We start from the raw sequence: 18508 nt of genomic DNA on the forward strand, positions 1-18508 counted from the left end.
ATACTGTGAGTGGAACCTAAAGCAAGTTGGGATATGAACAACGCTAGACTGATGGCCTCTGCTCTATTCTTAAGCCTGATTGATTGATAGAACTTTATTAGCCCAACTGACTATTAGACAATCTGTCCCAAACCTGCATTCTCTAATTGGATGACCCAAGGCGACATATTCTATATACACTTTTTAAGTATTTCTTCTTTAGGTTGTTCAACCGCTTTCAGCAAAGCTTAATTTTCATCCGAGAAAAAAAACAGTGCTTTTGTTACAGTGAGTACTGATCGCTCAGTTTTAGTGTTGCTCAACCCCAGCACTGCTTCACCTGATCTGTGGACCAGATGCCTTTGCTTTTATAAGAGATGGCAAATTTCACGGACATGTGCCATCAGGAACCCACTGGTAGCTGGTTGTTTTCTCCAACTGCTTGTCACAGCACTCCATTAAACATCTCGTAGTGACAAGTGGATTTCTGCTGCCCTGAACAGCCGCAATTATACTGAATTATAAAAAAAAACTACAAAATTACAGCATAGCAGTTGCCAAAATACAAATTCTTATGACCTCATAAATAGGCTTTTTATACACATGCATATAATTTGTCCAGCATTTAAACAAACCCGCTGGTTTATTATGGTGCAGCTGGACTCACCGATCACAGTGGAAGTTTGCAGAGTGGGTTCCGCTGCACTCTCCTGTCCTTTGTGTAAAATAAGAGAATGAAGGAGTCATGCTGAGGCTTTCATTGGTCTTATGACAGACAAGTCATGTTTTACATCAGACAAATAGGATTTTTTTGGAACCAGCAACAGATTTTGTTCTTGACTACATCCTGTTGTAGCCCTGGTTGTAACATAGTATTGTTTTACCATACGGCTCTAGAGCAATCTAGAGGTTCAAAATGATAATACCAATGCACATGGACTGGGTATTAATATTCACCAAGGCTATTTAATACAGGAATTTAAGCTCAGTAGGTAGGCCATACCTGCATACACGATTCATCCAAGAAAATGTCTGGCTGAAATACTACTGTTTTAATGTTGCACTATCAGTTAAAATAGTGCCAAATTCTGATCAAGTTTCTTTTTGTTCATGTGTACAATTGTTTACTCATTAAAATGCTACGGGGTAAATGTAAACGGTGTAATTATTTATGAATATGACAGTTTGCAAATACACAAATCATGAGGGAGCACCTTGAATTTATCGTAAATTTATCATAACGTATTGGGACACTGGTGGCCTAGTGGGTAAGGAAGCGGCCCCATAATCAGAAGGTTGGCATGTCAGAATGTGCCACTGAGCAAAGCACCGTCCCCACACACTGCTCCCCAGGCGCCTGTCACAGCTGCCCACTGCTCACCAAGGGTGATGGTTAAAAGCAGAGGACACATTTCGTTGTGTCACCGTGTGCTGTGCTGCAGTGTTTCACAATGACAATCACTTCACAAAAAAATTGGTTCAACCTCTAAATCAACTTAATTGCATAGTACGTTTATACGTACAATTCCCTTGACTGGTCAGGATACTAATTCCCTCTACCTAGCGTGTATACAGTTTACCATGTTTATACAGTATAAATCCAGGACCGTATGGAACCTGCTGTTTCCTGCACCCTGGTTTCACCACTAGAGGACGCCGTCTGATTTGAAGAGACCCAGCTGGACAAGTCGAAGATTTTTTGTTGCAATGGTAACCGAGAGAAGAAAGAACCGATAGAAGCTAAAAGTTAATATGTTTGACAATTTGTTATCATGTGTAAGTACACAATATACAAAAAAATGGCAATGATACAAAGGAATTAAGTTTTGCTCAGAATCCATTGTACTTTCTCTTTTCTGTTTTCAGACGTAAAATTTTGCCGAACTGGGCTGTTTACTTTAGTCACCACGGCGACGGCGCGTGAGGCGGCGCTCGAGCGCCGGATTTAACCAATCACTGACGTCTCTCAGCGTGCTGACGTCACGCCGTGAGCCGGAGCGCCGCTATTTTGTTACAGTCGGGCATGTAGCGCCTGCTCCATCAGGGCAGCGCGGACAAATGAGGCGCTGAACGGGAACTCGTGCCGCCACCGCGCCGTCGGGGCGTCGCCGTCAGCTGGAAGAGGCTCCTGCGGGACTCCCTGCCTTGCTGGAAGAGGCCGGAATGATCTCGGGGTTCTCGGGAAGGGGGGGGTTGGTTGTGTTGGTAAGTGACACCGGCCGCCGAAGGCTTCGCGCTGATCGACAATCACGGTCGCATTTGGGGGCGGAAAAAAAATATATCTCCGCGCCTCAAAAACAACAACGACAACTTTCCCGTGCGCGGCCCGTGGATCGCTTACTCCCGCCCCCCGAGCGCGGACCTCTAACTTACTTACGCCGGGATGGGGGGGGGGGGTTGTGTCCCCGCCAGAGGGACCTGTCGTTTTACGTCGCGTCCGACCGTGCCGTAATGTCCCGTAGTTTAATAAAACAATACGTTCTTAAAGACGGTTTTACACACAGTGCAAGTTATGTGAATATTAAAAAAATAAATAACTAAAATAAAATATGAGATATTACTTTGTGTACAGTACAGAGCGACAGATTATCTTTTTAAATCTGTTGAAATACTGTTACTTAAAGTCTTTAATTAACATTGCTTCTGAAAATACATATATTTGTATTGTGTCTTTTTTTATTGTAGCAGTCTGGTTTAAAATGCCCTAGAAGCGGTTTTAAATTATTCAATAGCCGACCACTAAAACAATAACTAGGAAGCTGGGTACTCCATCGCTGCGTGGCATGAAATTTATGGTGTTTTTGACCACTTTAGAAAAAAAAAAAGTTTGACAGAGAGGATGGTGTCAGTAGCTCTGCCCATAAAAAGCCCTAAAACGCAGGTCCTTTAAGAGCGAGCTGGAATGCCACAGAGTGTTGAGTGACCCACCGAGGTCATAGGCAATTGCTATATTTACCAGCTCTGTAATTTGATCTCTGGCATTCTGGATCACTGTGCTCATGCAACCTTCCCCTTGGTCCACTTGCTCTGAGGCCACAGCCTCCCCGTCCTGCCTGCTGTCCAGTGGACACCAGACTGGTGAGAATTTTTCACTGCGCCCCTTTTCCCCATCACAGCGCAAGCTGCTCGTCGTGGTCCTTGTGTCCTGCGTGTGTGTGTGTGTGTGCACGCGTGTTGTGTGTTTGTTGCACTGAATGCATGCCTAGCCGAAAAGCATGCCGGCTACTGAGTAGCTGTGCTCGGCTGTGGTCACCCTAGTCTACGGATCAAGCCTATAACTCATTTTTAAGACTAGCTGTACCTAAATAAACCTGCAAATGCCATATATGTATTTTACAATGCATTTGTTTAAAAAATACTAAAAAGTACTTTATTTATTATTTGCATTAATATATATATGCCACATATGTCTGTAAGTGTTTTAATACTTAACATTCTATACAGTGTAGTATATACAGTTTGGCCATATATTTTCATGCCTCTTAGTGTGTCTCACACACACAAAAAGTGTGCAGATAGAGGACAATGAAAACAAACCTAAGCAATGTACAAAAATAACTGAATGAATATTTCATGCCTAGATTAAAGCTCTAAAATAATTAGCGTCAGAGTTCAGTGTTTCAGAACGTAGGATAAAAATATGAAAAAACTTTTGAGATCAATTGTCAGTGTAAAAAAACTAAAAAACAAAACAGTTTTGCAAATGTATTCCATTTGTGTTGTGTTCTTGTATTTTCAGAACAGAGGAATAAGTGACAGTAGGAGCATGGTCTGATGGACTGCCACCTCTATATCTCCTGTATGTGCTGGGACTGAGAGATTGCACCCACTTATAGCAGGTACCTTCAAAGCAGACTTATTGGTCAAGTCAACCTTAGATTGATTACTGCACCAAAAGCCATAGACTAACGTTTAAAAAAAAATGCATAAGAAACTGAACTGGATATGTGGATGACAAAGTGATAATTGATTGGAGTGAGAAAGCATAAGGAATAATTATGGGAAACATTTCTGTAACGCAAGCCGTATGTTTTCTGTCATTGTGAGGGATGTCTAGTATGCTCAGACTGAGCAGTATTTACAGATGCTTGTAACCCAATAAACACCTGCCATAGGTGTGTAGACTGCTGTCCAGGCCTGATTCTTCATGTGATATTGAATGCAGGCCGAGTTTTCTTAACCAAATATAACAGCCATGTAATAAATCACTGTAGAATTAGGATTTGATTTGATTAGAGGTCTGGCCAAAAGTTGTGTTATGTAAAATGAGGTATTTTCTTTAGCATTCAGTGGGGTATTAAAGGGCAATAAATAACTGTAATCACTGTGCAGTTTTCAGTGATAAACTGATGTTTACTGAGGCGTCTTTTATTACACAAGCACAAGTTAAAACAGTGTTTTCACCAAATGGCATTGTGTAAGATGATCATGGAGAGAAATGAACTTCCTGAAGTTCTCAAACATCATAATAGAGCTGCAAAATCAGAATCTACACATGCAAACCGCTGCCTTTTCAAATCTCGGTCCTTGAAGGGAGGGAGATGGACTGCTGTTTTTTTCATTTTTGGATAGTACTTGCTATTTTATGGTGTACACACAGAAACCATATGGTTTATAAAAACCATTAACGTGTTATTAATAACACCTTCCCCTGTTTTCCTTATGACCACTTCTCCATAATCTCTGTGAGGGCTAGTTAAACCAGCCCGAGCTTGCCTGATGACTCTGTGGAACAATGTGTAAATTAGTGAACCGTTTTTCTTTCATGTTGGGACAAGTCTTTTTGTTTAAAGTTTTCAGAGCCTTTCAGATGAAATACATGAAGCACTAAACTGTGTGTCGAGGGGTATACTTACTTTATATTATCACATAATACTTTATATTATCTTTTACACATAATTTATATGATCATTTGCATAGCTGCAGAGAACAGAACACAAGATGTTAGTGAAGTTTTGAATGGCAGATTTTTTACTTCAGTCCTGTGGGCTCCCGGCCTGAGACATTCTTGCTGTGAGGATATAGTGGTGTCGCTGGAGAGAGCCGTGTGCCTTGGACTGCCTCCAGCACACTGCCTACTCCAGATCTGCTTCCTGAATTATTGATGCCCCTGTGGTCTGTAATGAGCAGTGGCAGCGGCAGAGAGAGGGAGACAGATTAAAGAAATAGGAGCTTTTCAGCTGAACCTAACACGGATCAACACCAGATACTTTTATTTATTCAGACGCCATGCTGCCTCGTGAGCCAGCCCTTTCTCCCCGTTAGAACGGACTGTGCCGCCTTGACACGTGGTTCTTCTTTGGGGGCTGTCCCATTATAAATAAACCATGGCGTTTGCATTGCAGTCTGTGCTATATATATATCAGCTGCTAGGTTAAAGCACTAGACAGCATTTCAAATCCAGAGTCAGGCTAATGTAATGTAGCTGAGGATCAAAATAGGGTTTTATTCATTAAGATTCAAGGTACACCTTTTGACTAATTAGTTTTGCCAAATAGCACAGCACAACCTCTTGACATGAGTTAATCGTGGTGCTGTTAGTTACAGAAACCATCTCACTGGCATAATCCATACTATTGAGCTGAATAATGTCGGAACTTTACAGTACATTATCATCTGGATGACTAAATGATATATAGTGTTGGGGGATTTGTGGAGATCTAAACCACAAACAATTTAGTTATATCTATAAAATGTATAAATACACATATATTTATAAAATGTCATAAATATAGGGCACTATATATATTGTTTGTTAAAAATTACATTTTCCACCATGTAACAGCAAACAAAAAACTTTCATCTTTAATATCCCTTCTAAATAGACAAGTAAAGGAGCATAAATGCACTGTTCAAGGTTACGATTGTATGCCATAAAATTGATCTTTAACCCATTATTGTCAAAATGACCCTCCTTTGTAAATACATTTGTTTGCTGTCTTTCAGTCAATGCAGTCTGCTACTGCGTGGCCTGTAGCGGAGAAGACAACATGTCTCGTGTTTCTTCCACGGCCAAGCGCTATGCTAGCTCCTCTTACACCAGTCATTACAGCTCATACGGCTCCTCCCTGACGCCCTCGCTGAGCTCTTACAGCGAGCGGGACAAGCTCCCCTACAAGGGCTCCACCTCCAGCTACAGCTCGTCCAGTTTCCTGAGCAGCAGCGTTGGCCGCAACCGTAACTACAGTTCATCGTCCGAGCCGGAGCGGGGCCGGCCCATCCCGCGCACAGACCTCCTGGGTGGCCGGCGCAGCGAGAGCCTGAGCCGCACGCCGGTTAAGGGCTATTCCACCTCAGGCCTGAATGGGGGAGTGGGCTACTCCAGCTACAGCTACTCATCCCCGGCCCAGCCCAGCTACCTCTCCGCCTCTCCACCCGTGTCCTCCAGCGTCTCGCTTAGCCGCCGCAAGTCTGTGAGTCAGAGCGACTTGACCCGGGACCTCTCCTCGCTGAGCCTCACCGAGTCATCCTCCAGCAGCAGCAGTAGCAGTCTCAAGCATAACTACCGCAACCACAGCGGCGATGCCACAGAGTCTTACACCAGCAGCGGCCGCCACGGCTATGGGCTGTCGAGGAGCTCCACGCAGGACGGCCTCAGCGGCAGCGCCAGCGGCCGCCGCTTCGCTCCGTCCTGGGAAAGAGAGAGCTCTCCGGCCAGGGATGCCTTGGTAAGATGCCACTCCCCCACGTCTACACACTCCCACCCACACCATCCGAGAACCTTCTAACACATGATCCTTCTGCTGACCTGATATTACTGAGGTGTTGGTGCGTTGTTGTTGAAGTGTTGTTGTGTGTTGACCTCGGCATCACCGAGAAACTAACCACTGATGATGAAACAGATTATTCAGGATCAACAGATCCTTTATCTTTGAAAGGGGTCACGTGAAACTAAGCGAGTCCCCACCAATCCTCGTAACTGCATTTCAGTGTATCTGCTGATATTTGCTGTCAAATGAGACAAGGGGACAAGGAAGGGCTGCCCAAATATGCACATAAATAATAATATGTTGGTGTAACGATAAAATAAGTGCATTATAACTTAATACCACAAAATCAGCACCAGAGACAGCTCCACTTATTATAATTTAGCAACCGCATTATGTTAATGCTAAATCTGTCTCTTGTCAGATCCAAAGGGTTAAACTGGTCAAACTGGCAGGTGAGGCACAAATGTGCATTCAATATTTTTAATCTGGATATGGACTAAATAAAGCTCCATGGTGGTTGTTTTTGATTTGTTCTCACTTTTGAGGTGTGAAATACACTCATAGCTCTAGCTGCTTCTTTCCTCATATGGCTCTGCTGCTGGCGCATACTTGGCCCCCATTTTACCATCATTTCTGGTGCCTGATGCTGTTTTGGTCTATTGCTGCCACTTTGCTGCATGTCCACTTGAATTCATGTTTGTGTTCTTATTAATCAAAATAATTTGACTGAAGTGTATTTCATGTACACAAGGTATAAAAAGTGTGGTCAAAGTTTTGACTTTTAATGATTTCCACAGATCTTATGCAGTGACCAATGTAACCTGGCAAGGATATACATGCCTATTTGTATTGTTGTAAAGAGAGCCTTTTTTCTGGCCTCTGGACTTTCCCAAGATGGGAAAGGAGCATTCAGTGTACAGCTTTGTGTAATAATCTTGTAAGAAAGAGTTGAACTGTTCCCTTCGACATTAGTATAGTGTAAAATTAAACACTGTGTAAAAACTATGACATATTTAAGCTGTTACAAGGTGGCACTGTGCTTTTACTATTGTTGGTATGGAGACCAGTACATTGTAGAGTTGTCACAGTCACAATAGCAGAACATTCCATTCTGATTAGGCGTTTTACTAGTTTGCCAGCAGCGACTGGTTAGGCCATCCACTCTCTGGAGCATATTAAGTGGAACAGTGTGAAAATGTTCTCCTGATAGGACATCTTCGGGATTGTTTCCAGTGAGTCTTTTTTTGTTTGTTTGTTTTGTGCATAGACTCAGTCATAGGACTTCCTAAACTAGGAATATTTCACAATTGTACCAGAAGATGCTGTGAATTCTTTAGATATTTAAACATTAGATGCATAAAAGTGATACTGGATTCCAAACAATTGTAAAAAAAAATGAATTACCAATTCAATCTTCAGTCAAGTTATGTGGTCATAATAAAAAAATATTTATAAATACTTTAATAGTGTTGCAGCCCTCTGTAATAGTTTCTAATCCACTCTGGCACATTAATACTAGATTAATACTATTACTGGATTTTGTTTGAAGTGATTGCCTCAGTGCTGTGTGTGTAAAATTATGTAACATAATCCCAGTGCAGAGCTGTTTAACTTTTGCTGTTAACCATAAAGCTGCTGTATGTTAAAGAACAGACCACAATCCTGAAATCGTTGACATTGCACCTGTATTAAAACCCTATTCTTTAATCAAGAATAAAATAATTCTATCCTTGTAGTACGCAGATGACGTCTAGCTGCATTTAAGTTTCGTTACAAACCCCTTCAATCCATTCGTTTTTGTTGCCGGTGTCTCGTTGGCGTGAAAAGCCGCGACTCTGGCAACCCGGGCTCTCATTCATGAGTCCTCGCGCTCTAATAATCGCCGTGACGTCGGATGGGCGCAACGGCGTGACGTCAGCGCGGCTGTGGTCGCGAGCCGGGCGTAGTACAAGAGCTGAGTGGAAGTCGTGTCGCTTGCTGTGGATGTTTTTTTTTTTATTTTTAAATATTATTTATGCGTCGTTTTATATTTGAAAGGGATATCGCGCTTTCCGCTGGAATGTAGGTTTGTTTTTCGCCTCGTCAGGATCCGCGCTCTGTGTTCTTGTAACTGGGTTTACCTTTGAACCGGGGCGCAACCGCTCAAACTCCGCCATCATGCCCAGCATTAGGCAGTCGTACACGGTGACGGTCCCCGAGGAGCCACCGGCCGCCGCTTTCACGCTACTCAAGCCCGACGTGCGGCGGAAGAGCGCGGCTGTGTCCGGCTCCGTGTTAGTGTCCACTTTCGTGGGGCTTCTCATCCACCAGGCGAAGGTAAGAAATGGCTGCTGCTGCTGCTGATGATGGTGGTGCTGATGATGATGCGAACAGGCAAGGCAGCGAATGGAATTTACTTATTCCATGCGGTGAAATAGCATGCACTTATTATTATAACCTGTAACCGCGCTGTTAGCTGCATTTGGGAGTGTTTGGTCTGTGCCCTGTGACCTCATTAACCCACTTCAACACGGGTCTCAGGGGAACACTTGATGCAAACAAGTGCGTAAATGAGGGTGACTGTGGTTAAATAGGACATGGCAGGACCAGCAAAAACCACTCATCCCGACCATCCTCCTGTGTTTTAAATTTTTTTTTTTTTAACTTTGCTTTGTTTCATAATGTAACATCATGATAAGGCATGATGTGAGATCTTTCCGCTGATGATGTGATGTGGAATCTTTCGCTCTTCTTGTGGTTTTTTTTTTTTTTTTTGTAAGTTGTTATACCGAGTACTGGAGTAGAGAACGGTATCTCGACTCTCTGCCTTTTTCTTGATGTTCTCGATGTGGGAGGGACACACAGTGTGTTGCTGTAGCAGCCGATTAAAACAAGAAAGGCCAGCGCTCACTGTAAACCGGTGCCAGATAATGATTGTTCTCCATTTCACAAAAGGGTTGAGGCGTGGGCATCATTTTTTTCCCCCCACAGGACCAGCCTTAAGAAGCAAACTGAGAAATGCATAATAAAATGGTTCTGTGCTTAATTTGGAGGCGAAAGTCTTCTTTCGATTCTCAGTTTGTAAATAGTTATTCAAACGCTTAATTTTGAGTTACAGTTGGCCTTGAATGTAGGTGACTGCAAAATGGTGGTAATTTATTAGGGGACACACACATACTCTAAGCAGCGCTTAACCTTAAAGATGGCCTACCTGGGATCATGCAGCATCATGCACTTAGAGAGGTGGTTATAAAAGCAAGATTAGTCTCCTTTTCCCTTATCATTTTGGGGACACTGGCACACTCTGACCCACTTCTTTGAGAGAGTGAAGATGGAGGATTACTGAGCTGCTGTGACACGTCACTCTCAGAAAACATGGCTCACATCTGCCAATCATGTTAATGGTTTTCCTTGCAAATTACGTCAAAAATAACACTCGCTTTTGGTTATAATTGTGCTTATGTTGGAAAATAAGTTTTTTGCATGTATGCAGATGGCATACGAGGTCAACGTTCCAACAGAATGATGAAATAAAGTTGATTATTATTATTGATATTGTCAAGTTGTGCCAGATCAAAATTATATGTACCTTTAGACCGCATATTACCTTTGTTGCACAAATGATTATAATGCCTTTGAATATTACATTTTATAATAAATTCACATCCATAGCTCCTATTTCACTTTTCTAAATATGACCAGCTGGCTGCGGTTTAGAGTTCACATTTTAATTCAATGTGGCACAGGCCCAGGGTAAATTATTATTTGAATATTAGTTTGGAATATAGTGCAAGAAAGATTTTGCTAATCCCCACTTAATTGGACTTTTTTTTTTTTTTTTTTGTTACCTAAAGCTAGATGTTTCTACCTTTTAGAGGTCATTCCAACCATGACAGTGCCTGCAGGTTTGCCATTGTACAGTGGGGACACACTTCTGTCCTGCTTCCGCCGTGAATGTGATTTCGTCGGTTCCCAGACGAGGGCTGCTGGAGAGCGCCAGGGTCGCCTCGCTGTCAGATCGAGTTCCAGCGCGAGAGGGCGGGATCGCATTTCCGCTCTTGTGCTGCGAAAAAGCTCATCTGTGTGTCACTCCTGAAAACGAAGTGGGTTTCAGGTGCGCCGGAACGCTGCGCAGCCTGCCGGTCAACCGTTTCACTCCACCTCCCAGGGAACGTGCACGGGGGGTTTTTACAAACTCCTTCAATGCGCAGGGGTCAGTGGGGACAAAGAACCGGTTCACTGAGAGGCTGGCGCTCAGAGCTTCACAAAGTGCAGACGGATTAGCGACAGCTCTGGTTTATTTTTTTTATATAGGCGGAACGCTGCACAAAATTTGGCCCTTGTGGGCAAAATCTGCCCCGTCAGGGGCACAACCAGACTGACAAAGCTCGTATAGGCCTAGTCAAGTGAATTAAGCATTAATACAGACAGCAGCTTGTCACATAATATGGTGACCATGTATCTGTGAACAATAGTGACGTTTCCACGAGACACTGTCACTCACCTGAGTTTGGAAACAAACTCACTAACTAATCCTTTTAACCACCAGAAAGGCTAATCGTGTATAAATAATGAGCATATTTATGTTATGTATGAAGAAATACACTACTGTCGCACCCATTTATTATTCTCATTATTTATTTATTTTAGAAAAATCCTCATGGCATCCGTTTCTCTTCGTGAGCTGCTGTTCACCTAAACGATACTGACGCAGGGAAGAATGGGCGCGCACCTTCTCTGGCTCGGCCCGTGTTGTGTTACAGGCCATTCATGTTATCGAGTCTCACTTTTATTTGTCTACTGAAGGATCCGTCCGTGCTTACAGTCTTTGTGAATTCGACCTCTTTATGTTGCAGGAGGTCAGCAGTTCATCTAGGCCGAATCTGGCTGTTCCAGGAATGTGTGGTGATTTTTACTGCACCATATACTGTATACTGATACCTAGTCCCTCCTTTTTTTTTTCTTTTTTTTTTAAAACACAGAACTCCAAGAGTGTCCAGGGTCTGGTGGGTCTCCGGAATCTTGGCAATACTGTAAGTGTACAACGTTTTATAATTTTCATCACTGATTGTGTGATAAACATATTGAAGCCTTTTATCAATCTCAATGCTCATGTACAGCATTGTCTTAAAGCTTTTATTGCATATAATAAGTGTAATTAGCCCACCACCATGAAATATGCTGTAAAATGTTCAATGTTTTCATTCCTCATTACTGTGTAATAAGAGTCTCTGAGCAGCCAGATGGCGTGTTAATAGGAACGATGGCACATAAACATTCAGCCATTTCGCTTGCCGAGATTATTTGTCATGGCATCTCATTCCTCTGGAAGCCGTCAGTGTTAGTTCTGCCAGGCAAAACTGAAGAGGCTCCAAAAATAAATCATTCGTCAGTGCTTGTTTACTTCTGTCCGTCCCCTGATCGCAGTGTTCTTCTAAAGCGTCCTGTAGCTTTCAAAGCCACTAGCTCACCTTGCAACATGGGGACTACAGATGTGCCCATGGGTTCATTTATCCCAAGCTGTTAAGGGAAGGTCTGAAAATATATCACATTAAAAAATATGAAAAGAAATCACATTTTAAGTATTTATTTTAACATAAAGAAAATATATGACTATAATATATATTATGTTGTCATCGGCCTTAATAAATAACTCTAAACTCACCCTGGCATGGCTTTGTACTTTCACCACATTGTAATTTCATGTGGTAGGAACAAAAATCAACAGCATTTTGTGTTGTTTTTGAACAACACTTTTAATTAGGGGTTTTGACAAGTTAACAAAACATGGAGAGGCAAACGTTAATTTTAACTTTTATTAAATTAATGCACAACATTAATTTTTACATTATTAACTTAATTTTAGTGAAGTGAAAGGTTACGGTGTTGAATAAAAACATGGTATGTGTGTCTGGACCTGCTGACAAAAATCCCTCTTTCCCCTAGTGCTTCATGAACTCCATTCTTCAGTGTCTTAGCAACACAGAGAGCCTTCGAGACTACTGTCTACACAAGTCTCACCGCCGAGACCTAAACAACAACAACCGCACAAACACCGCACTCATGGAAGGCAAGTTAGTCACTGGGTTTCTCGTACTGTGTTCATCTGCTGTACCATGCGCCATTGGTCTGATTTTCCCATCTTTTCCCAGAATTTGCCAAGCTCATCCAGACACTGTGGACGTCCTCAGGTAGCGAGGCAGTCAGCCCGTCCGAGTTCAAAACTCAGATTCAGAGATATGCGCCTCGATTTGTGGGCTACAAGTAAGTCTGATGGAAGACATACAGCCATTAGAAAACAAAAGGAACAAATGCAGCGAACACACCCACATCCAATAAATACAGACCAAGTATTTAAAGGTCCCATGACACGAAAATGTCACTTTGTGAGATTATTAAACATTAATAATAGTTTCCCTAGCCTGTCTGGGGTCCTGCAGTGGCTAGAAATGGTGATAGGTGTAAAGAGTACTTTGGCCATTCTGCATTTGTTCAGAGAGTGGCAGCTCAGTCAGATTATGTCGTCACATGGGGATTTATTTTTTTCATGAAAAACGCCGACATGCCTTCCTTTCTGTGCCAAACATGGTGGTTCTATAGGCCGCTCTCCTCCTCATCATATAAATCTACAGACACCAAAACGGCGCGTCCTGGGGAAATCTCATTGTGGGACTGGATCAAAGTGGCTATAATGCTGCACCACGGCTTGATTTTGAAAAAGAGACACTAAGGGGGAACTAAGACCGATATTAAAAACAACCCTTAAAAGAAAGAACGGAGGACAAAAAAAAAAAAAAAAACAGCACTTGTCATGTATATCTATGTATCTGTAGCCAATATGAACAGAGAAAAAAAAAAAACGAATGCAATTAAACCATAAACAACCAGGCCAGTCAATACTAACATCACATTAAACAGCAGCAGGAATGAGATTGTTCATTAACTGAAGAAAAAGAGTCTCGCAAACCACTGAGAGGACTTTAAAAAATAAAGTAATATAAGGCAAGAAGCAAGTGAGATCGTCACGTTGTTCTGAACCTGATGAATGCAAATCTACTGTCAGTCAGCAGGACGCACAGGAATTCCTCCGCTTCCTGCTGGACGGCCTCCACAACGAGGTGAACAGAGTCACCGTCCGGCCGCGGGGTAACATGGAGGACTTCGACCACTTACCGTGAGTCAGGCTGCTTCCCCCCCTGCGTTGAAATTGTAGGTGAAAATGCTGTAGCGAACACCATGTCTGTGTGTTTTTTTTTTGTTTTTTTTTTTAAATCCTCTGCAGTGATGAAGAGAAAGGCAGGAAGATGTGGAGCAAGTACTTGGAGAGGGAGGACAGCAAAATAGTTGGTACGTTGAGGCGCTAGAGAACACGTTGCTCATCGTCCGTGTGAGTGTGTGTGTGTGTGTGAACAGGGTGTTGTGATCTCCCTGCAGATCTGTTCGTTGGCCAGCTGAAGAGCTCCTTGACGTGCTGCGAATGTGGCTACTGTTCCACCGTCTTTGACCCCTTTTGGGACCTTTCCTTACCGATTGCCAAGGTTTGCACCTTGTCCGCACAACATGTGTCAAGTTGTTCATTGTTTTTCCACATAGAAAACAATTGTGAAAAATGAAATGCCTGTCTGTGTAGAAGGGCTATGGAGAGGTCAGTCTGATGGACTGCATGAGGCTCTTCACTAAGGAGGACGTGTTGGATGGGGACGAGAAACCGGTTAGGCTTCCTTAGTGTCTACTTGGTTTGGATTGTTTATCTTATGCATTTTTTATAAATGTCGCTCGCTCATAACCCTTTGTTGGACTCTTCTAGACCTGTTACAGGTGCAAAGCAAGAAGGAGATGCACAAAGAAGTTCACTGTACAGAAATTTCCTAAAATTTTAGTGTTGCGTATCCTTTGAAAAGAAACCCAATCTACAATCTACACCAACACACACACACACACACACACACACACACACCGGTTTCTGTATATTTTTCCTTTACTGACTCCCTTGTCCAGATCTGAAGCGGTTCTCAGAAGCCCGTGTAAGAACTAGTAAACTGTCCACGTTTGTCAACTTCCCACTGAAGGATCTGGACCTCAGGGAGTTTGCTTCTGGAAGCAGCGGTGAGGGTTTGGTTTGAATAAATCTAAAAAAAAACGTTTGTGATGCGTGCTGTTTGTCTAGCCATTCCAAAAGAGAATTCCATGGAGATGCGTGGAAAGCTAATCAGATTTTTACATTATAGTAGCTCTGAAGAATCAAAACTATGCAATAATTTGCGTGTTTACAAAACAATGTAACTTTGGCTCTTTAAAGTGCAAACTAATTCTGTAATGACAGCGTTTCACACTCATGGCTTCTCTCAGCTACCATACGTTTTTTTTGAGAACTTGCTGGCTGCTTTTCGTTCACTCATGTTAATGACATGAAGCTGGTAATAAAGATGACACTAGCATGCAAATCAGCCATGAAAGTGAAAAGACGCGACTTCGAAGAAGAAGAAGAAGAAGAAGAAGAAGAAGAAGATATATATATATATATATATATATTTTTTTTAGACTATTTTAATATATTCCTGTCTCTCTTGTCCTGTCCCTCTAGTTGATGCAGTCTACAATCTGTATGCAGTGTCCAATCATTCAGGTACCACCATGGGCGGCCACTACACAGCATACTGTCGTAACCCCAGCCCTGGGGAATGGTACACCTTCAACGACTCCAGGTAGGCCGCTCGACCCCGGAACCTCTCCGAACATGAATCATCGGGCTCTTTCCCCTCCGCAACAGGTCTGAGCTGCTGCCTCCGTGTGGGCCCATTCCTCCGCGCTCGCTGGCTGCTCACCGTGGTCGCTTGGCAGAAATGTTTTTGTGATAAACAGACTTTATGCCCCTTGAGTAATTGCGTGTCACTCACACAGAGCTACTTCTCTCCCGGCTATTCTGTTAAGTGCACTGCATTCATTCTCTCTCTCTTTTCTCAGCGTGCACGCTGCACTTTCACCTCTCTCCCACTCACTCCCTCGCTCAATCCTCCTCCGTTCTTTCAGCCATCTGTGCCGTAATGCAGCCCTTCTTTGCTAAACCCGGTTTTGACGATGCTTTAAGTGCAGAGGCAGCTGCCTAATGCCTAACTGCCTTTCTTCATACATTTTTATGTTGCCAGAATTTGAAAAAAAAAATGTTCATTGTATTTAAATGGCGTTCGATCAAACATAATGGATTTCCACATGTTCATATTCCTTTATTTAAAATATGTTCAATCCAGTTTAACGTTGCAGGAATGGGAATGTGAAAAATACCGTGATAAATCTGGTTAATTTTGTTAATTTTTTATGTATTTTCACAAAACCAGCGCACTCATCTAGATCCATGACATTTTATAGACTGATGACAAAATGACACAATTTTGCTCACATAATTTGAGTTTGCAATTTTTTTGGAATCAGGTTGTCCATTATGTGCTAATTAAAAGGCACTAAAAGTCATTCTGAAATTAATTTGAAAAACATTAGTGTCACAGCAACATTATGTTCCAGATCGATATAGATGTGGAACGTTGTAGAACCTTTGTGTTCTCTGTGTCCTTTTCCCTGAGCAATCTACTTTTCCATCGTGCTTCAGTTTATGGCATCTACAGTCCACATTCCTCATCATGTATCACATCTTAACTTTATTCTGTCAACATCACTGGATCATTCTCTCTCTCTCTCTCTTTCTCTCTGGCAGAGTCACGCCAATGTCCTCCAGCCAAGTTCGCAGTAGTGACGCCTACGTCTTGTTCTACGAGCTGTCCTCCTCCTCACGGATATGAGGGGCTGGGACGAGGGGAGGGTTGGGTGGTAGGACCCTGGTTCCTCAGGGCGCATTTCAGACATGCACACACACATACACACACACTAACTAGTGTTCTCATGATGAATTTGTGATTAGTTTGTTTGGCCAGTTCGCACTCTCTGCACAGTCTCTGGTGCGCTGATACATTACACTTCTTAAGAGGTGAAACACTTTTCACACATACATGCGCACACACCTCAACATACCCCGTTAATAAAGCTGATGGCGCCCTCTGCTGGCTGCGTACAGGAGAGGATTAATAATTTTAGAATTTTCTGCCCTATAGATTATTTTTTTCATTTGAGCATCATGAGTGGATGTTCATGCCTGTGTGAGTATGTGTCTGAGGGCAGCGTGTGGGGTGATTTCCATCAAACCCCAAAAAACTCTCAAAAACCCTCTCTATGCACTGCAATAAAACTGTACACCCACTTGCGCCTTCGTTTTCTTCAAGATCACCTCAGTACAAAGGACTGGTTTTCTTTTATTTTTTTAAATCTTCTGTATGTTTTGTATTTTTATCATGCCTGTACTGATGGCCACCCTGTGTCAAGTCTCTGCTCTCCAAAAACAGATTCAAAGACTGTTGTCTTCTGTTACACCCCTGCATGTACCACATTATTATCACGATAATTATCCAGTTTCCTGTCCATGCCACTCCTTTGACTTCTTATCTTCATCTGCTTTTTGAGTGGCTGAAGATGCACAGGTTGTGCTTTGCAAAGTCTGCTGTATGCTCACAAAGCTCCATGTAAAGTGTTTTGCATATCTACCCCCCCCCCCCAGTGTGGCTGCTAAATATATTTTTTGGAATGCTGTGAATGAACGGACTGTGCAGTTTAAAGCAAGTAATATGAAACAAAATTACTAATAATGACAGTATAGTTTGGTTTATCCTTGATTTTCATGCCATTGAACAACATGGAAAGAATGTCAAGAACACCATAAGTATATATATTTTTATATGTCATGCAATATGGAGAATGTATTATACAGTGGTGCTGAAAAGACCCTTACTGTTCTCAGTTCATATAAGTAGTTTTAAAAGAAGGGATTGTTATGCTTACTGGTGATATGATAAAGTTTTTAACAGTGACAGTCAAAAATGATCAATTAAAAAAACAAAAAAAAAACACATTTTACCAGTTGTATTTTTTCTCTTTCTTTTTTTTAACCTGGAAAATGTCTGTAAAATTTATCCAAAGATGGACAGAAATGATATATGCTACAAACTGCTAATACACTGACGTTACTAATATGAATAAATATTAATGTTATAAAACATTTGAACCGTATCCATGGTACAAATTTAGATCCTTGATTGTGAAACTGGCTTGAGTTGTAGTTTTTCAGTTCCGAGAAAAAAAATATATAATTGTGTTATTATTATTATAAATATTATAATGTGTATTATTATGCTGAATTTGTGATGTCCCTGAAAAATGCACATAACCCTGGACGTCAGTCTGTATTAGATCTTCTGCTAAATGTAGGATGAAAGGTAACATGATGGTGAAGAGGACAGCGCTGTTGTTGAACGTGAAGAGCCCTGATCAGAGTGCTGACGTGAATTGCTTAATGCTGTCAAATCCCTGGCATAGCATTCCAGCTTCTAACAGAAAGCCTTCCTGGAAAAGTAGAGACTGATGAGGGAGCGGGAGGCAGACAGCAGGGAGCGCTGACACGACGTATGTAAAAATGATTAATGTTGCACTACAGCAGGTAGAACTACTGATCCTATAGAGTCAAGTTATTGTATATGTACTGCATTTTCAGCCTCTCACCAAAATGAGGCTTAATCCATAAATGGGAAACTGGCCCATAATATGTACTTGAATTCTGAGTATTTCTGAGAGAGACGATCGCGATACAGGTATTCCCTTCACAGTTCACAATCTCAGCGCTTTCACAAGAACTTTGAACGCACTGAACCTCTAGGCTTCACGATGAAATGTGCATGGTCAGGGACGACCTCCTGTTTCTGTGCCTGTCAGGTTTGAATATCTGGCAACGTGATACATAA

General features: G+C 42.2%; 1 protein-coding gene across 3 annotated transcripts; it reads left to right on the forward strand.

The window, feature by feature from the left end:
- Positions 1-1967: 1967 nt before the first annotated feature.
- usp2a (ubiquitin specific peptidase 2a) lies at positions 1968-17769 on the forward strand. Of its 3 annotated transcripts, none has more exons than XM_028962635.1 (14): positions 1968-2184; positions 3719-3818; positions 5926-6647; positions 11651-11701; positions 12615-12738; positions 12821-12932; positions 13732-13842; positions 13951-14015; positions 14103-14206; positions 14299-14379; positions 14476-14554; positions 14667-14774; positions 15253-15373; positions 16378-17769. In XM_028962635.1, the coding sequence occupies exons 3-14, from the start codon at positions 5970-5972 to the stop codon at positions 16460-16462; spliced, it is 1719 nt and encodes a 572-aa protein (XP_028818468.1). In that variant the 5' UTR covers positions 1968-2184; positions 3719-3818; positions 5926-5969; the 3' UTR covers positions 16463-17769. The 3 variants fall into 3 exon arrangements, with proteins under 3 accessions (XP_028818468.1, XP_028818466.1, XP_028818469.1); XM_028962633.1 differs by lacking the exon at positions 1968-2184 and adding an exon at positions 2193-3057; XM_028962636.1 differs by lacking the exons at positions 1968-2184; positions 3719-3818; positions 5926-6647 and adding an exon at positions 8669-9005.
- The last annotated feature ends 739 nt before the right edge of the window (positions 17770-18508 follow it).

This window comes from Denticeps clupeoides, chromosome 19, assembly GCF_900700375.1.
Source record: "Denticeps clupeoides chromosome 19, fDenClu1.1, whole genome shotgun sequence".
Classification (NCBI taxonomy): Eukaryota; Metazoa; Chordata; class Actinopteri; order Clupeiformes; family Denticipitidae; genus Denticeps; species Denticeps clupeoides.

Coding starts and splice junctions, on each gene's coding strand:
- usp2a (XM_028962635.1), top strand. CDS start 5,970: ATGTCTCGTGTTTCTTCCACGGCCAAGCGCTATGCTAGCTCCTCTTAC. Junction 13,843..13,950: donor GAGGACTTCGACCACTTACC/GTGAGTCAGGCT, acceptor AATCCTCTGCAG/TGATGAAGAGAAAGGCAGGA. Junction 14,016..14,102: donor GGAGGACAGCAAAATAGTTG/GTACGTTGAGGC, acceptor ATCTCCCTGCAG/ATCTGTTCGTTGGCCAGCTG.